At 40.3% G+C, this 20,869-nt stretch overlaps 1 protein-coding gene across 7 annotated transcripts in view; it reads left to right on the top strand.

Annotated features, from left to right (window-relative positions):
* CNTN6 (contactin 6) overlaps positions 1-20,869 on the top strand; it is a 193,842-nt gene that overhangs the window by 127,239 nt on the left and 45,734 nt on the right. For all 7 annotated transcript variants that reach the window (XR_014522923.1, XR_014522924.1, XM_083491366.1 and 4 more), the window contains 4 exons: positions 3,730-3,908; positions 6,673-6,809; positions 9,824-9,953; positions 10,167-10,317. Coding sequence is in view for 5 of the 7 variants with exons in the window: in XM_083491366.1 (XP_083347492.1) it covers positions 3,730-3,908; positions 6,673-6,809; positions 9,824-9,953; positions 10,167-10,317 (597 nt within the window). In the remaining 2 variants the exon portion in view is untranslated. The remainder of the gene's footprint in view (positions 1-3,729; positions 3,909-6,672; positions 6,810-9,823; positions 9,954-10,166; positions 10,318-20,869) is intronic.

Genomic DNA, 20,869 nt, shown 5'->3' with positions numbered 1-20,869 from the left:
GCAGACATTGATTAGGTCTGGGCCAAGGTAGCATGAACCCCAGTGCTCCAGTGGAAAGGTGTTTTGGATTTCCACAAGCAAAAAGCAAAAAGGTTAAGCAACTGTATTTGTTTTATTTAGTAAAACAAGTTATACCCCATCATTCCACTATAAAATAGCATTCAGAGCAACCAGTAACACCCCCCTAAAATATAACACAAACATAAATAATTCAAATGTTATACAGTCATACCTCGGGTTACAGCCCCTTCAGGTTGCGTTTTTTTGGGTTGCGGACCGCCAAAACCCGGAAGTACCGGAATGGGTTACTTCCGGGTTTGGGCGGTCGTGCATGCACAGAAGCGCTAAATCGTGCTTTGCGCATGTGCAGAAGCGCCAAATCGCAATCCGTGCATGCGCAGACACGGGTTGCGAATGTGCATCTCGCATGGATCACATTCGCAATCCGAGCATCCACTGTACATAACTGATAGGGAGATAGTACTGCCTATAGTTTAAATATCAGAGTGCTTCAAAAGTGCAGAGTCTCGGGGAAAGATGTTGTACGTACAATGGATCACACCTGCCAAGAAGACTCATGAGACAAAACATTAGGATAATGGCCATATTTCTTAATATAACAGCTTGGAAGAACTGCAAACAGTTTAACCAATCAACCAAATTCAGACAGTACAGACAAGTGAGAATTTTAGTTAATTCTGGTAGAACAGCATCCCTTCAGATCCTTTAGCATGTCATACCGTTGCAGACGGTGACTCCCCAGCAAACTGGGCAGCAGCGGGGGGCTTGATTACTAGGTGAGCCTTGAATGTGAATTCCACATATGCATTTGGGTGCTACTGTCCAGCATTCACACAAAATGTGCATGTCAGGCCTTAAAGGACATCCCCATAAGTCCCACCAGTCCTACTATCTGGCAGATCACTAAAGCGTATCCTTAACCCAATAATGCCTCAGTGAACCTGCTGTTTCTTTCCCCAACCACCTCACCTTCCCACGCTCCTTATACAAAGGTTGAAGAGCTTGGGATGAAGATCCATCAGGCCCCCCACATGGTCCTCCCCTCAACCTGCTCCCTTTGGGAGTCAGTCTTCCTTGAGGAAGGAGAAAAACAAATGCACACCTGCTACAAGAATAATATTCCTTCTGCTTATTGGTTTCTATCTCCATATAGCAGTGGTTCCCAATTAGCTAAGTGTTAGAAGTCCTGCTCCATGATTGCAGTCATGGGATTGTTGTCTTTCACATGACGGTATATGTTTTGACTCCACAAAGTGGGAAGTGACGAAGACAGGAAGTTTGTATTACTGTGTTCTGTGAAGTGGGACTATTGTCCTTTGTTCTTTTTCTCTTTGCTGTCTGATGCTAGAGAGAGGGAGCCATGTTGCAGTGCTCCGTTTGTGTTTATATGTAAATAAAGTAGATTAGCCAAAATGCTGAGTTGCTGAGGTCTGTCACGCAAGATGCGCAAACTCTGTGGATTCCTAAGTGTGCTGGTGTCTGTTGGCATCGGTCGTTGTGATGTTCGGGCTGAAGAAAGTTTTTGAAGCTCCCGAACGATCGACCAGGAGGGAGAGAACATGCCTACTCAAGTGTAGGCTGACACACACACACACACACCCCCGTTTTTTAAAAGCAAAGCCATGGACCTCCTGCTTTTGACAATTTTGTTATCTCTATGGTAGTTTTTGTTATGTGAATGGTGCCACAGACCCCCTTGGGTGGGTTACAAGGCCCCCCTGTGGTCCATGAATCACCAGTTGGGAACCACTTCTTCTATACAATATTATTCAGGATTCAAACACTGGTAAAACCTGCAGCTGATTCCATGCAGTGGGACACAGGCCCATGTGCCTACTTCCTACTGCACACTGGAAGTGGATTGTGCAAACTCAAAGCCCCAAGTTGCTCAATAAAAGATGGAAAGCCAGACAATGGCCACCATCTACCCAACCAACACCTTTTATTGCTATTATTTACATGAATCAGAACAGTTTGTGTCGGATAGATTTGAATCGCATCTGAAACTTTGCATATCTCTTTCTGTGGTGGTGGCGGCGGCAACAGTGTTATTGCCAACACTGCCTCAAAGTCTCTGTTAAAAGCTGTTCTGAAGGCATTTTTCAGTCTTTCTGCTGCAGCAAAGCAGCTTATTTTCCTTTGCAGGAGCATGAAAGGCTGCCGTGAAATGCAAGACTATTAATATTTCAAAGTGTTCTGGTGACATAATAAATCAAGAAAGTGAGCCTTGTGTGTTTTCTGATGTTGCCAGAAACTCTAGAAGTATTTATAGCCATGTTCACACTTGAGTGTTTTATCATATAAAGAACATTGATCTAAATATAAATTAAAATGATAAAAAGCTATAAAAATGCAAAACAAAGCATTGCTCTCCCTAGTCGATAAAAGTTTTCCTTATTCCAGTGTCTCTAGTCCCCTCCTTCTGCTCATCACTCCTTTGCCTTTTGCTTGTAATTTATAATTCTCAGCTTCCTCTTTTAGTGTCATGTCTAATGTTCCATAGGTTTGATTTGTAGTGATCCACTCAAACAGAGTAAAGCTTTTGTTTGTTGTAAAATGCAACCAGTATGAGGCAAGTTTGTGTGTGGTTTCCTTCTCTGCGCTATTCTCTCTGCAGATTCACATTTCTTGTTCCTGCCTGAGGGGATGGATTTGAGTTAGATTATCTTTAAGGCACCTTCAACGCTGTGCTTTGCTTCCTCTTAGACATTCCAAGTGCATCTCAGCAGCAGTAGCAAGGCTTCTAGGATCTCTACTCCTAGATCTTGTCGTTAAGCAGGCTTATTGTGAAAATAAAATATCATGCTTCATGTGATGTTTGCAAGCATGTGTGTGTGTGTGTGTGTGTGTGTGTGTGTGTGTGGAAATCCATGTATTGCAGTTTACACCTGACAAAGTAAGCTGTATCCTATCAAATCTCATGCCTGGATAACGTCAACTGTCTTTACAATTTACAGTCTTTACTGTGTTAGAACCTTTTGGCAATTTACAATTGCAACGTTAGAGCTTTTTGGAAATTCTACCATACGAGTAAAAGTATATTTCTGGATTCCTTCTCAAGTCTGTTTTGTGCAATGACTGCAAACAGCTGCTCCCCCTTTTCAATTTCCCTACAAATTATTTACTTATTGCATTCACATCCCACCTTTTTCTCTGAGGAGCTCAAGATGAGGCACATGGTTCTCCCCATCGTCATGTAATCTCCACAACAAACACTGTGAGGTTAAGCTGAGAGGCAGTGACTGGCCTAAGGTCACACAGTTAGCTTCATGGCCAAGGGGGAGATTTGAAACCTGTATCTCCCAGATATTAGACCGAGACTCTAACCACTACACCTCACAGGCTCTCAGTAGCACCAAACATTTGGAAAATGGAGCCTTGACAGCTTTTAGGATTAGTTGTGTATTTCAGTTTGAAATGGAACCCCCCCACACACACACCTTATACTATATAATAGCAAAGTCTCGCATCAAATATGACTGATCTGTAGAAAGGACTTAAAAATCATGTGTGTGTGTGTAGTGTTAATCCCACAATTATCTAAAAGGCTAAAACTCACAGAAATGTTTGGGATCATTTCAGAACAATAACTTCTTAAGTTTTTTGGTGGTTGCTGATAATTTCAAAAGTTCAAGGATTTACTTTCTCCCTTCATATAAAAAGGATTATGTAGGCTCTTACATTGTCTAATGGCTTATATTCATTTAGTCCAGTTCCCAGTATCATCTGGAGGAAACCTGATGGTAGCCCATTGGCTAGAAAAATCCACACATCCAAAGGAATCCTTGAAATCCCAGACTTTCAGCAAGAAGATGAAGGCTCCTACGAATGCATTGCAGGAAACATTCGGGGAAGGAATGCTGCAAAAGGCCAGCTGCTTATATATGGTGAGAAAATTGAATTATTTCCAGATAGAATACCAGCATTATTGAGAAATACTACTTACACCCTTTATTTAGTCCTCACAGGAAGAAATCAAGGACAAAAATAATAAAATGACTGGTGAGCTAAAATGTAGTTCAGAATTCAGTGAATATGAAATATTATGCATCAGTGGTAGACTAAAAATGTAGCTCATAGCATCCTAGGGATACAAAGGTAAATACAAAGAAAAATGGAGGGGGAAAGTGGTTTCATACATAGAAAATATTAAGTGGCAGAGAGAAATTTTGTCATCTCCTCTCCCCCCTGTTTATCCGTGGCAGAGCTCCCTTTGTGCCCAGCAGATTTTCAGGCTATAATCCCATGACTCCTGACCATGGGCCATGCTGTTTGGGGGTTATGGAAGTTGAGTTCCCAGACAGATAGAGGGCAACAGGTTGGGAAAGACAGGACTAAACAAGGAAGAAGATCCCAGTGGTGGTGGTGGGCTTCTTGGAAAAGGCACTGCCAGCACGTCCTTCTAGAAACGGGGAAGGTAAACAAAGAATTAGGCAAAAAGGTGAAATATTTAGGGATATGGCTGACTGCAAGGAATCTTAATCTATTTCAAGATACAGGTAGGTAGCCGTGTTGGTCTTACACAGTCAAAATATATACCATATTTTTTGCTCTATAAGACTCACTTTTCCCCTCCCAAAAAGTAAGGGGAAATGTGTGTGCATCTTATGGCACGAATGCAGGCTGCACAGCTATCCCAGAAGCCAGAACAGCAAGAGGGATTGCTGCGCAGCGATCCCTCTTGCTGTTCTGGCTTCTGAGATTCAGAATATTATTTTTTCTTGTTTTCTTCCTCCAAAAACTAGGTGTGTCTTATGGTCTGGTGCATCTTATAGAGCAAAAAATACGAGTATATGTTTTTTAAAATGTCCAGTAGCACCTTAGAGACCAAGTAAGTTTGTTCTCAGTGCATGGACATGAAAGCTTATACCAAGAACAAACCTAGTTGGTCTCTAAGATGCTACTGGACAATTTTTTTATTTCTTTATATATTTTATTTCAAGATAATTATATAAAGATTTGGAAAGGTCGAGCGAAACCGGTACAAAATGGAAATAGAAACCTTGTGGCAGTGGACCTTTTATTGGTACCTGAGAAAATACCCACATTTGCCACCATTCAGAGCCACCCATACTTAAAACAGTTCAGTGTTCAAAGCAAGGAAAAGAAGTGGATGGATTGATAATTGGGCTGGGAGAAGGAGCTGGGAAATTATTGCAGGGGGCAGGGATTTGGAAGAGCATTCACTTTTATATTCTGATTTTCTATTTCCACCCCACCCACCACAGTCTATGGGTCAGGCTTATATTTCCATAAAGCTCCATTACTGAACATAATAGCTCAGTTCATAGAGCATGTTTCTTATTCTCAGAGTCATGCGTTCGGGCCACAAGTTGGGCAAAAGATTCCTGCATTACAATTCTATGATTCTATGTAACCAATAAAAGTCAATTGATGTATAGGAAAGCACTTTGTATTCAAACCTTTAAAATTATGCTCTTTCCTTATACTCCAAAATTATGTTGCATATGCCAGAAAGCAAAGCTAAGGTCAAATGCTTACAAAGAAGATACTCTCCAATTGTGTTTCTCCACGGAAAGGAGGATCTTTCAGTAGAGGGGTAATGAGACAAAATAATGTAGGTGTAGGATGCAATTTTCATGAACCTCCCATTTCCTTCTCAGTTATTAGACTATTCCTACCTATCATGCTGTTTAAAAGATTCCCCCAGCCTTATGGAGCAGATTTTGGAGGGCAGGGGGACTGCAGAGTGAAGGGAGATGAGCAAAAATCATACCCCTGCCTCATTCTGCTAACAGAAACCTCTGCTTGATCAAGGAACACATTATATCAGCAGGTGTCACAATGGGATACAACCCAGGGTAGCACACATTACAGCCTTAAAATACATTGAGACTGGTTTTTTTGTTTGTTTGTTTTTTACCTTGCCGCATTTCATTTTGATTTTACAAATCCTAATACACACGTCACATATGATGTGTTTCCACTCCATCTGGTGTTGGCACTTCCCATAATCAAAATGAGCGAGTGAGACAGATCCCCCCTATTCTTGTTTGCGGAGATTAGTCTGCATCTCTCCCCCACCCCCTTCACTGCCTCCTCTTGTTTTAAAATGAATGAGATCCTAATCTACTTACAAGGGGCTGAATTTGAATTTAATGGGGCTGAATTCTAAGAAAACATGAAGGGGATTGTAGTGGGCAGGCTGCAAGTGGTAGCTGGGTGGGAAGTGGGATGCTCCTCCATGATACATCCCAGTGGACTGTGGGTAATTGTGGGTGACGTTGTATACATGGATTCAAAGACCAGGGTGAAAATGCACTAAAGTCAGAGTGAAGGGTAATGTGTGCATATGTCTTAGCATAGATTTCCTGGTTGCTGCCATTCCAAATGGGGTTTTAGGTTTTATTATGCTGTATACCCACTGTTAAATGTATATTTCTGTACTAATTCCTCATATAACACATAAATGTCACAGACAAAGAAAGTCAACAGCAGAGAAATGACCACCTTCATAATGCAGTCTTTAACACACAACATTTCACCTGAAGAAGTATACAGTAGGCTGTTCTAATAAGCTTATTTATTTGAATTTATGTTATTAATTTGTCTCTTGTTCCAAAGTTTTAGGGTAAAGGCACCTACAATAAAGTTACAATAATTTCGTGGTTTTTTCCCCATTGATAACAGCACCCCCTGAATGGAATAAAAGCATTGAGAATGCCTCTCTTTCTCTTTATGACACATTGGTTTGGGAATGTGAAGCAACTGGGAAGCCAAGCCCCTCATATAGCTGGTTTAAAAATGGCCAGCCCCTTGCATCAGAGGTAAGATCTGGGGTTCATTTTGGCTTCAGCTCAAAATTTGTAACCAATTCTGCTTTTTGTGAAGCTTTCCTGCTTTTCTTTTGTAGCTTTGAAAATCTAACTCTCTTTTGAATCAATCAGCAACTGGTTCCATTGAGTGATTCCAAATTTTAGCATGACAAAAGTGAACAATATCTCACCATCCACCATTTCCACTCCGTGGTTTGAAGGAGAATGCCTAGTAGCACTGCAACAAAATATCTGTGTTTTACACACCTTTATCAAGCCAGAGTACAACGTCCATTCATTTGTCCATTGCTTTTTTTATTTGTGGGTGATTATTTATCAGATTGGTTATATGACTCAAAAGAAAAGCAGCTGAAAAGGATTGGGAAGTAGAGTTTCCATTTGAAATAAAATGCCTATGCTGATGTGTTTCACATTCATATGATTTTGTGGGTCGGTGGGTGGAAAATAGAGAGAAGGAGTAAGATTCACTCTGAGGACAGCAACAGCCTGCAGGTTGAACTAAGTATGCAGAAGATATTTGCAGCAAGCTCTGTGGAAGTAAAAAGTGGAGAAGTAATGGAATGTTGTTAATTAGATTGCTGTGTACCATCCATACAACCTGAGGCTGTGTCCTCATCAATTTTTTAAGCTAAGCAAGGTTGGGATGGGTCAATACTTGAGGGAGAATCCTCTAAGGAAAATCCAGAGTGCTGAAGAATCGGTTTAAAAAAGATCAGTAGGAGTCACCCTTTCTTCAGCTACCCTACTCTCTCTCTCTCTCGATTGGCATCATCTTAAACTATTAAAAAACTCTGCAGTTATGCACATTTGATTCTTAACACATATGCCCAGAACCAGAGCTACACACATCATGATGATCACACAGACATCTTGCGCATTCAGTCCTTTCTATTCATTTCAACAGAAGGGAATGTTAGAAGTCTTTACTCAAATCCCTCCACAAATCTGACACATGGAAGAGACAGCAGGACTGAGCCAGCCAATATTATCATATTTCTTTATATCCCACCTTTTTCCCTGAAAGGGACTCAAGTTGGCTTCCAGATAAAATAAAAACAGCTTGAAAACATGGGGGGGCAGGACCAATAGTTAGAAAACAAACGTGTGTGTGAGAGAGAGAGAGAGAGAGGAGAGAGAGAGAGAGAGAGAGAGAGAGAGAGAGAGAGACGCTGGCCTTGACCCCAATGCCTGCATATTTGGTGAATACAATCTCCACAAGTAAAGAGACAGGACTGTAACTCAGCAATAGAGCATCTGCTTTGCATGCAGAAGGTCCTAGGATCAATCCCTACCATCTCTAGGTAGTGTTGTGTGGGACTCCTGCCTGGAATCCTGCAGAACCGCTGCCTATCAGTGTAGACCAGTGCTTCCCAAACTTGGCTCTCCAGCTGTTTTTGGACTACAGTTCCCATCATCCCTGACCACTGGTCTTGCTAGCTAGGGGTGATGGGAGTTGTAGTCCAAAAACAGCTGGAGAACCAAGTTTGGGAAACCCTGGTGTAGACAGTAATGAGCTAGATGGGCCAATGATCTGACTCGATATAATGCAATTCCCTACACTCCTATATTTGGAGCCTGTGGAATTAGGGTGCTCACTGGCTTTGAGACACTACTTGTGTAGAGTGCAGAGATCAGGTGTGTGTGTGTGTGTGTGTGTGTGTGTGTGTGTGTGGCATTGGGTGAACATAATTGTTGTCTCATGCAAAACAATGAATTGAAAATATGTTTCGTCCTTATTTGAGTGTTGGGGTCCCCAAGCCACCCCCTAAATAAATCACGCAGCAATAGAGGCTGAAAAAATTGTGTGCCAAGAATATATAACCTTTGGGCCAACCCTCTAAATGGTAACATCAAAATCTCCCCAACAACCTGACTTGGCCCAATCACAATCATGGCCACCCAAACAGTTCCACCCAGTAACCTGGAGGAGGTGTCTTGTTAGACCCCACCGCAACACGTGCTCTCCATGAAGGAGAACACGTTTTCTCGAGTGTGAAACCTGATGTGGCCAAACAGCACCACCCATGCACAAGAGGCAGGTATCAGCACCCTTGATTTAGGGTGGGAAAACTACCAGAGCTCAGGGACTATAGAATTCTGACTGACTGACAAAGAAGAATGAAACAGAAAACCAGGAAGATGGGAGATAGAATGGCGTATTCTAAAAGAAGCATGGCTAATAGTTTGGTTTAAAACTGTTAAGAGCCTGCTGGAACAGGCCAATGGCCCATCTAGTCCAGCATCCTGTTCCCTCAGGGGCAGCCCAATGTCTGTGGAAACCTGCAAGCAGAATTCAAGTACAAGACCCCTATGCCCTTCTGCAGCCTCCAGAAGCTGGTATTCAGAAGTACCGGTGCCTCTGACTGGAACACTCCACAGTTCCCAATTCAGTTGGAAATATCACTTGCTCATATGTACGTGGGAGCTCTTGTTTTTCAGATAAGTTCAGAGTACCCATTCAGACTTTCACACACAAAACTGATTACTGCATCAGCAGCAGTCAAAAGGCTATTGCATTCTTTGGCCAGCAAGTCTTTTAACACATATAACAAAGTTATCATAACTCAGGCCACATATAGCAGATCCTCAAAGGATCCTCAATACAACCTGCAACACCCCATGCCGACTCCTAAAATATACTGAATCATGTCAGGGGTTCGCTTGTACAAAGTGTCATCATACTCCCAGCCTTCCTGCTGATCTAGAACCCAGGTTAAAAGGAATAATGTCTGGTATTTATGACGGAAATACAGGGTGGTGCACTGGAATTGTATTGGCGGCTGATTCAGGTAAACCTAATGTGTCAGAGGGCAGAACTACAGGTGTGGCCCCTAGGGATTTGAATTTGACAACCCTGACACAGAGGCTGTGTACACAGACATATGCTCTTTCTTCACTCTAGCAGAGACAACTTCTCTTTCTCCTTAAACTAAATAAAATAAAAACATTTTAAACATGGTTTTCATGGTATTAATATTGGCTTCCTTTCTTCCTTCTTTTTTTAGGAAAGATTTCAAATCGAAAATGGAACTCTTACTATAACTATGTTGAACATTTCAGACTCTGGCTTCTATCAGTGCGTTGCAGAAAACCAATACGATTCCATCTATTCCAATGCCGAGTTAAGAGTATTAGGTAAGTTAACTATTCCTTCAAATGGGAAGATTGGAATGTTATAAACAACTAAGTTCTGAGAATGAAAGGGAGGCAGGGAGTCATGGAGGAGACATGCCAAGAGGAAAGACCCATACATTTCAAAGCTAAAGAATTAAAACTCATTAGTTCGTTTTCTTTGAACTGCTCTGCCACATATTTCTACACCCACTTTTCAATTTAACTTACTTGTAGTTTCGGCCCCTGACTTTTCCAAGCATCCTGTGAAAAAAACGTCGGTTGTCCAAGTGGGAGGCCAAGTTGCGATTGGATGCAAGCCAGAGGCCTCTCCCAAGGCTGTCATTAGCTGGAAGAAAGGCACTGAAACACTACGGCAAAGCAAAAGGTAACCCCTTTTTTGTTTATTTCTAAGTGATTAATGCTGGAACACTGTTTATCAAATCTTGGCACGATCCAAGGAGCTACTGGGGCACCTGGAAGGAGCTTTCACTATTTCATTGATTTTTTTTTTACTCTTTTTGAAAAAACAAACGGCTGAAATCCATGTCATGTCACAAACCCCTCAAGTATCAACAGCAATGCCATGTGACATAGTGGGCTGCTGTTCATTAATATAAAAGAAGTCTAAAGATCATTGGGTGTACCCAATGGTTGTTATTTTCTCCTGCAGGAGAAGCCTGGGAAAGTAGAAGCAAAATCATTTCAAAAATGGTGAGATGATTGAAGAAACATGCCAAAATAAAGTAGAGCTGCTGGATCAGATAATTTAAATGATACAAAATGATAATCTGGTTGAAGTTGACTCTAGGTAATCTGGCTATTGCATGTACAAGAGCATTCTAACTTTTATGTCTTTATTTATTCATCTGTACACCGCTTTTATGCCAAAATGGCATAAATATTTTCTAAGTTGTACGTTTGTCAGTTTTACAGGGAAACTTAAGCCTATTATTTTCACCTTTTAATATATTAGGTTAAATAAATCAGGTCATTGTTTATTCAACCTGAATCCCACTCTTTAACTGGACAAGGATAATTTTACCTAATGGTCCATCTTTTGGTATCTGAGGAGAAATGTATCCCCTTTACCTACAGGGGCCAGATATGTGTTGGAAATACAGATTTGGAAAACTTCTGAATTCTGAGTTTGATCGCTACTAAACACAAATAGCCAGGAGCTCCAGCATCATCAGCAGAAAAGTGCATCTCCCATGAGGATGTGGAGGAGAAAATTGCATGTGTCACCTCTTTTATTTTTCTTCCATGGTACATTGTCAAACAAGACAAACAGTAGAAGCTCTTTACCTAAACCTAAGTGACTGAACTGGTGTTGTAACTGCTGCATTACACACTAACAAATAAAGACTACCTATTGATTGCTAACAGATGACCTATATGGGATATTAAAAGTGGTGCATAATGTTAAGTCAAAATATTTTATTATCCAAAAAGTTTCACATGCATTTAAAATGTTCTACTAATGTATTCAGCAGACAATTCTTCTGTTGTTTGGTTCATTTAGTTTGATGATATGCATTGTTAGTAGCAAAAAAATCTTGAATCCTAATTTTGAACCACAGGAGACTTTCATTCATAACTTCTTGTATCACCAAATGACCCCATGTTTTAAATACAGTGGTACTTCGGATTACATACGATTCAGGTTACAGACTCTGCTAATCCAGAAATAGTACCTCGCGTTAAGAACTTTGCTTCAGGATGAGAACAGTTTCAGGTTAAGAACGGACCTTCGGAATGAATTAAGTACATAACCAGAGGTACCACTGTAGTTCAGAAAGTTGTTGGTGGTCTCCTAACCATACCTCGAGCCAGGGCTTTTTTCCAGCCATTGCCCACAGGAGCTCAGGTGGGTGTTATTGCCATTCTGAGAGAACAAGAGAGAAGTTCATGATGAGTTCAGGCACCTGTTTTTCTAGAAAAACAGCAGTGCTTAAAGTCTATTTTATAGGGGGATTAGTTTTGATGCCTCTCAAGCCTTTCCTTCACTCTCTTTGAAAACTTGAAGAAGTTCCACATTTGATATTAATGAGGCGTAACTAGGGGCTGGATGCTCTACTTTTGAAGGGAGGTTTTGGTTCTGGTTCTGTAATTAATTTTAACCTGGTGGGGAATGTGCTTGATTGACAGACTTCTCAGAGGGGAGTTTTTCTATCTCAAAATAGGTAAGAGAGTTTGCAGCAATCCAAGCTGGTGTTGTGCATACTAAGAAATGAGTATGACTTTAGAGAGACCTTAGAGAGAAACTCTAATCATACAGTTGTGGTAAAACTCATGTGGGAAGGTTCTCATGGCGGTACAGTGTCATGTGCAACTGTTTTCACTGCCGTTGCCTTTCAGTGGGGCTAGGTGGAACCTCAGCTAGAAAATTAAATACTCCTACGCAGTAAAGTCATGCTCTCTATTATAGAATTGAATATAATAAAGACAAAGGCCATATATGTCTTGGGGAGATGTACAAAAGTCCACAGAGCAGGCTTTAAGCAAGAAGTGTTTTCTCATTCCCAGTTCATTAGCCTATTCCAGTGCTTCAGTTTGTCTTATGCTTTCTGGAGGTGGAATGTAAATTTGGCAATACTTGGAAATATTTTAAATCATTTTGCAATAATAATTTTTAAACGGGGACTTTAGCAATCTAGGTGAATAACAGTTTTGTTGTTGTAGCTCTGCATTTTGAAGCAACAGATTTAGACAGTGAAGTGGTACATACCACGGAGTATACCAAACTATGACTTATCAAGGCAGCATGAATGTGCAGACTCCTGGACAGTTGTTTGCTGCTGCTTCCCAGCCTTTTTTACTCTTGCACAATGCTGAGCTAAGCCAACATTTGGCTTAGCATGTCATCTGAATCTGGGCTGCTGGTTAAGCTCTAACTAACTAAGTTAGCCCCTTGCTAACTAAAAATTCTATCCAAGAACACACCGTAAGATTGTTCTTCGGCTTACAGTGTCATACAAACCAGACCATAGTTATTACAACCTTCTTTAAGTAGTATCTGATACTGGTCATACAGATCCTAGTTTTCTCTTATGTGAAACATTAAACTGCCTTCTGTTCTGAATCTCAGTTGGAATCTTCACCCCCTTTTTTCCCTCCTCACCCCCATCACCCAAGTTGTCCTCCTACCTAAACATTGTATTACGTCCTCATCAACCAGAAAGTTCATGTTCATTTTCATTTTATTAAATAGACCTCTGTGGGCTTTGGCTTTTAGAGCTGAGACAATGCAAGATTATCAGGACAGCGCAAGCTTTCGAAGACAGTTTCACCATAAAAGCAAAATAAATAAAAATTGATCTCTTCTCTTGATGACGTACTTGTATTACTTAGTGGACCAATGAGATTGATTCCTTAGCTGCTAACTTTAATTAATCACTTCAACTCTATTTCTGGCTAATGGGTGAAGTGACAGAAATCAAAGGCATAGATTTCCCTTCATGCTTCCAGTCATCACATTTTGCAGTATCTATTGAGATATGAAAATGCATGCAAAATTTCAGGGCACTCAGCAGAATTGCTTGGATATCTTTTTCTTGTTGCTTCTCACTTCAGCTGAAACCACATTAACACTATGTAGAACTAACAGGCAGCAGCACTTTTGCTCTATCAGTTCCTTCTCCACTTCTCAAGATCATGAGTTTAAAAATTTCAAGGCTGTGAAAAATTTATTTGAGTAATTCCAACGTTCTCATTGACTTCTTTTGCTTCTGTTAAATTCCAGTTTTGCCCATATTTTTTCTACTTGAAGTGAAATGCAGTAGCATTTTTTTAATATGCTCTATATTAAAATAGCAGACCTGTGTACAAATACTTGTATTAATGTATAGTGCCATGTGATGTACCCTATCATTACACACATAGTTATTTACAGCTGTAGCTATTAGCCTGGTCACATAGTGATTATTCTTGATTAAATCCAGATCATTTATAGACAAGTTAAAAAGCACAAGTCTTAATACTGTTCCTTAGGGAACTTCACTTCTTACATCCTGTCATTGTAAGAACTGTTAATGTATTGCTACTTACTCACTGTTTCCCAGTCTTTAACAAGTTACTGCTCCCCTGAGTGCTAAGCTTACTCTTGAGTCTTTGGAAACACAGATTATTGAAAGTATTTGAAAGTCAAAATGCACAGTGTCTCCTAGATCCTCCCTATCCATATGCTTAGTAAGACCCTCAAAGATCTCCAAAGGTTTAGCTAGACATGACTAGCCATTGCAGCAACCATGCTGGTTCTTCTTCAGCAAGACTTGTTCTTCTACATGCTTGGTAATTCTGTCTTTAACAATGGTTTCTACAAATTTTACCCAAACAGATATTAAGCTAAGTGGCCTGTAATTTCTAATATCCCCCTTTTTATATAAAAATTGTGTTATTTGGATCATTTTCGAGTCCACTGGTATGGAGGCTGATCTTAAGGGAAAGTTCCATATTTTTTGTCTGAATATCAAAATGTGAGAAGGTGGACAAGAACATTAGCAGAGAAATTCTGATAGGAGAGGAACAAAACATTTCTTTCTTCAAGGTAACAATAAGAAAGGTGAAGGTCTGCACTTCTCCCTTTCCTATCATTCTTAGTTCTCATTTCTTCCTTTGTTGTAACTTTTCAGCTGAAAGTGACAATTTGCTGGCCTCAATTTATCAAAACTTTCATAGTTTTCCTTTGTTGGATGTGAAAGTGTACGAAACTTTTTTAATGAGTGCCCTTGCACCTTCTCAGAGCTGTGACTTCTGCATGGTCCATTGGCACCTCTGGAAAGTTCAGCACAGATTTTGCTCAAGCATTAGGCTCCATCAGCCAGCAAGTAACAGTAGCAAGCTAAATTATTAAAGAAAATGTTAAATTCCCCCATACATGACTTCTGTATATTGTTAAAAAAATAAACCTTTTTTGATAACCACTACTACAACAAAACTAACCTGAATTCTTTCCCTTGTTTTTTACCCACTAAAGGTATTTTCTGAGTCTACACAGCACAGAATTCTTTTTAATGTAATTATGTGTTCATAAGTTCATGTACATAGATATGCAGAGACAGTCTTTATGGAACTTAGATTACAGCAACAGTGATTGGGTTGCTGTCATAGAGAAAGTAGGCAGCGTGGCTGACCAGGAAGGAAAAGCAATCAGAAGACACAGACAATTATTCAAGGGAGTTAAAGATGTTGCCAGAAAAGGATGTTGGAGGACAGAAATCAGATAGACCAAGATGCAAAAAAGAAGATGTAAATATATACATATAAATGTACATTAACTGTGATATAAGCGTCATATAATCCTATTACTGAAATAATTTAACTTCCCAATACATGGGGAATATGGAATGAGATTTAATTTGACAACTGTGAAACACTTATCAAAAAGTAAAAATGGGTGTGTCCATGTCTAGTACCTACACACAGAGAAAGCAGCTCATAGGACTTAAGAGAGCCATCGACAATATCACTTATCCCCAGCGGGCCAATGTGCAAGGTGAACAAGACTGCCTACCTCTCAGTCACATGACATCATCATGAAGTCAGATGAAACATTTCCCTTTACAGACTGTATTGAATTCAAACTGACCTGCAAAGGAAAAATGTGGGGAGTGGAGCCATGTTCCTGGGGCCCTGGCCCAACTGTTGGGCATGTTGCTACATGTCCATGCATTAGAATGGGTGGCTGATTTGAAGATGCCTGCCCTCCTTGCACATGGGCTTCTTCAACTGCAGATGACCACACACACTTGTGGCTTCTGAGGTGGGGCCAGGACCATGGATGGGACCAAGAGTGCAGCCCCACACCCCAGTAATCGCTTGATGCCTCTTTCACATGAAGTCATGATGCTTAAGTAACATGGCTCTGTGGTGGGAATGGACTGAACTATAGGACGTGGGTGTACAATATGGGCACAGTTCTTTATGTTTCCGTGATGTGCTCATGGCAGTAACTTCTTACATACAAGGTTTCTTCACAAAAAAATTATGAAATTTATGAGCCAGAAAGGTGGGTTGTTTGTTGTTTTTTACCCCACCCCCTTGTTGAGGATACTGTTATAGAAGAGTTAAAGCTCAGTACTGAAGAACATGCTATTTATGTTGGATGTGAAAGGTTCCCTTCTCAGCATCTCCAAGGAGGCTAGGAAAGTCCTCTGTCTGGATTCCATGGCTCACAGGCGTAGACAATACGGAGCGAAATATATCAATGGTGTGCATCTGCTTCCTATATTCCTAAATAAAGATAGATTGGGAGTGATTCACTCTAGGCAGAAGGGTCATCAAAATCCCTTTGAATTCTCTTTAAACCTCTTAATTGTTTCATTGAAGACTTGAGTCTTTTACCATGGCTCACAGTTAATGGTATTTCAGTTCACCAGCGCCAATATTAGACTTGGAAACTAATGATGTTGTGACTATCTGAGATTAGTGGATTTTTTAAAAAATTGTACAATAAAATATACAGGTAAACCGAGATTTAAAATCTAAAAGAAATGTACTTGAGCTCCAGACTCCTAATATTTCACTGCACATTACTAAGTGGGTAGTTTTATTCATATCTTGAAGCTGGGCATCATGATTGGGATCCAAAGAGTCTAATTTAGGAGTGCCTAAGAATTTGAGTACAGCCAGTGAGATCCCCCCCTTGAACAGTAGTCTCCCATAATAAACCCCTTTTAAAAGGCTTCCTGGGTTCAATTTTGAGTTGTTATGTGGCATGAGATTGCTGCTGTTTGAACACAAACCCAGAGCTTCCCTAGTTGTGTGGTTCTTTGAATGCTGCTCCATGAATCTAAATCAGGATCTTAATAGCTGGATACAGGAAGTCATTGCCTTCAACTTTTAAACTTCAGGATTTATGTTTTGTTGTGTGCTTTCATTTTTTATTTTTAAGACAACACCATCTGCTTTTTGTGCTTTCTGTTTCTGTCTAACTCCCTCTTTCCACGCTTCCCCTCCTCTCTCTCACACACACACGCTTTAATCCTCTCAATGAATTGCGAAGGAGATAATCACAAAGGACGACACATTTCATATCTACACAGTGTTTCCCCAATGACAAATATTTGTATTTTTAGTTTATACACCCCAAGGTGTGCTTAGAAAAAACCACACAAATAGAATATAATTGCCTCTTTAATTAGCAGGAATATTTTTTTCTCTCACTTATTGTTGCTAATAATTTTATTTACTCAAATGTCTTTAATAAGCCTGTTCAACTGGAATTTGGAATTCTGTTTTGATCCAAATTAACCTCAGGTTTAATAGTATATATTTTATTGGCAGTGAAATTGTGGCAACTGATTTCAAAGCTCATTAAAATCTGCTCTGAGATAGGGAGAAGACTCTTTTACACATAGTTAAATGGAGTTTTATTAAACTGTGGTATTATTGCCATACAAATTACATGCAGATAAGTAGAAAGATCATTAACATATTGTTACAGGCGACACCAATATCTGCTGTGCGATGTAAGATTCCAGGGGTCTTGGCATTAACCAGGGTTTCTGTTTCCTTTGGGGAAAACAAGGGGAAATTAGATGGAGAGAGTTGACAGAATTTACATCAAGAGGGGCTTGTCCTTCATCGGCATCCTAAGCACATCCCATGTTTCTCTTTAACAGCCTGCTCCAGCCGGCAAGCATGGCTATTGCCCATCAGTCCCCACAGGGAGTCCTCCCCACTTCTTCCTTCTCCTTCCCAGCAGCACTTGCCAAAAACAGCTCCGCCCTTTACACTTCCAACATCCCCCTGCCACCTCTGGTCACTGTAGCAACCTCTGTAACTCAAGCACATTGCAGAAGACAGTGTCCCCTGTTACTTGCATCAGGCATCCTACCACAAAAGCTACTGGGCAGAGGGTCTTGTGTTTTGCTGATGGCTTACTATATGGTCTGAAGCTCAACATCAAAAAAATGAAGATCATGGCCACTGGTCCCATCACCTCCTGGCAAATAGAAGGGGAAGAAATGGAGGCAGTGAGAGATTTTGCTTTCTTGGGCTCCATGATCACTGCAGATGGTGACAGCAGCCACAAAATTAAAAGACGCCTGCTTCTTGGGAGAAAAGCAATGACAAACCTAGACAGCATCTTAAAAAGCAGAGACATCACCTTGCCAACAAAGGTCCGTATAGTAAAAGCTATAGTTTTCCCAGTAGTGATGTATGGACGTGAGAGCTGGACCATAAAGAAGGCTGATCACCGAAGAATTGATGCTTTTGAATTATGGTGCTGGAAGAGACTCTTGAGAGTCCCATGGACTGCAAGAAGATCAAACGTATCCATTCTTCAGGAAATCAGCCCTGAGTGCTCACTAGAAGGACAGATCGTGAAGCTGAGACTCCAGTACTTTGGCCACCTCATGAGAAGAGAAGACTCCATGGAAAAGCCCCTGATGTTGGGAAAGATGGATGGCACAAGGAGAAGGGGACGACAGAGGACGAGATGGTTGGATAGTGTTCTCGAAGCTACCAGCATGCGTTTGACCAAAATGCGGGAGGCAGTAGAAGACAGGAGTGCCTGGCGTGCTCTGGTCCATGGGGTCACAAAGAGTTGGACACAGTTAAACGACTAAACAACAACACTATTATCAAACAAACCAGGCTGTTATCAGCCTTTTGTTTCTTGAACCACACAGTCGCCAGAGAGCCATTGTCTGGCTGGCCTCATGAGGAAGCTTGTCAGGATTATTCCCAGCCCCTGCTAAACAATTTAGGATGAATTTTGGAGTTTGCTCAAATTTCAACCCTTCACTGAATGTAGATACTACAGGGGGGTCTTCCCCCCCCAACTCAACAATATAATGAAAATCATAAGAGTCTAAGATGTATTCTAGAGGCACTATTGACAAATACGTCATTAGGCGGACCTAATTCACTTGACCTAATTATGCTGTCAGTTCAGAAGCACACAAATAAATTCATTTAATGATTTTAATATTCCTCTAAAGAAAACTGGAGGGACTGAGTACAATGAAATCTACCCTTGTATTTGCTTTCTTCTCTTTATTTTTTTCCATAGTTGGCCTATAGGCTGAAGCTATAATTCGGTTAAACTCTCCTTTTCACTCTTTTCTGTAACAGTAGATGCTTTTGTGTGAATTGTTTGTAGACTTTTCTTTTATGAGATGTACTGAATGGGGTATGAACAGTAGAATGACCGAGATAAGAGAGGCGAATGAAGGCTGTGTATAGTCTTTGGCCTCTGTTCAGAGAAGTATACACTGCAGTTTGATTCAGGAAAAAAAGCATACTATTGTATCTAAAGACCAGTTCTTCCATCTAAGGGCAGCTCCACATACTACAAATGGCTTCGGAAAATACCAGTGTATCTTGCAGCAGACTATTTATTTATTTATTTATTTATTTAACTTATTTGTAACATGCCTGCTTAATAAATGTTTATCTTCTCAGAACAGCTAACATGGGTAACAATGTGGATATCACAGATGAGCATACATATATGTATTTGACACCAGAATGTACTAGTCTGAAAAACTAGTCTGAAAAACCAGGTCCCAGAATGTGATGTCTAATCATTGACATGGTTTCTGTAGGAAACACTGGAGTTTGGGGTTTCCTATTCCTATTCCTATTGCACTTGTGGCTGGATGAGCTCTGAGCTGCCCCTGAGCCAAGACTAGGTTGCCTAACGGCAGGGGGCTTTTATTCACTGGAGTATTTTTCTATATACGTAGCAGGGATAGGGATCTTTTGAATATTGTTGAACTACAAATCCCATCATCCCTGACCATGTTGGCTGGGCCTGAAGAGAGCTGCACGGGTTCTTCATTCTTGCTATTAAAGAATTAATTTTGTACGAGGAGTTCTATAGGTTTTTTAAATAATAATAATAATACAGACTACATTAAACTTGTATCACTGCTTAGAACAGAGTAGAAGAAGCTAACTTCTTTGTTTAAAATCTATTAGCACATGCTGATTAGTTTCTATTTTTTGAATTTCCCATTAGCCTTACTAAACAGATCTAATGCTTTCATTTTCTGCAGATCAAGGGAATCGGTCATTAACAATATTTTGTTCAGATGAGATGCTTGGCCCATTTTTAATTAAAATGTGAACATATGATCACAGCTTGATTTCTTTCACACTTCCATTTAAATGTGTGTGTGAGACTCTTCCAAATGAACACAGTTGTTCTTTTTCAGAGGTGTGTTTCTGCATAGTACGAGCAAAGGTCTCTTATGTCAAAGACAGCGAAAGAGTGTGTCTCTTCACACACATACACATATACAGGTGACTGTAGGAAAGGGAAGTGGGAAATGTCATGCTACATTTCTTCCATGTGGTAATGCAATGTCGAAAAAGAAGTGTTTCTACTAATAAAGAAATACATTTATGCACAGTACTATCAACGATAGTATATTTTTATCTGCAAAATATTAAACAGTTTATTTTTTATTTTTTTAAAAACGTGTGTAAACATGCATTATCATACTAAGCTCATGTGGTAAATTCATAATGGAAGTAGGCCCTGAACCCAGTTGTCCAAAGTACAGCGGTACCTCAGTTTTTGAACCTAACCCATTCCGGAAGACCATTCAAGTTCTGAAATGTTCAAAAACCAAAAACTTAATAGCCAACAGCTAGGCCTCAGGATCTTGCACTCAGTAGAAACCACACGGCATGTTTGACTTCCGAGGCATGTTTGAAAACCGAAGCACTTACTTCCGGGTTTACGGCGTTCGAAAACCAAAATGTTTGTCAACCTAGCATGATGTAGTGCTGCATAGTCCATATTGCATTACTATAAGCTAACAGCAATGTCTGAAAGAGTAAAGGTTCTTTAATTCAGTGGCTCCAGTGGAACAAAGTTCATTGATATAACCTAAACAAGAACACAGATTCAAAATTAATATTTGACCCTAAATGAATTAAACCTCAAATGCAAAAGCCTAAGCCCGTTTCTTTTTAGGTGT

This window comes from Podarcis liolepis, assembly GCF_965112155.1.
Source record: "Podarcis liolepis genome assembly, chromosome: 2".
Classification (NCBI taxonomy): Eukaryota; Metazoa; Chordata; class Lepidosauria; order Squamata; family Lacertidae; genus Podarcis; species Podarcis liolepis.
Note: the sequence above shows the minus strand (reverse complement) of the source record. Positions and strands in the feature narration are given on the sequence as shown.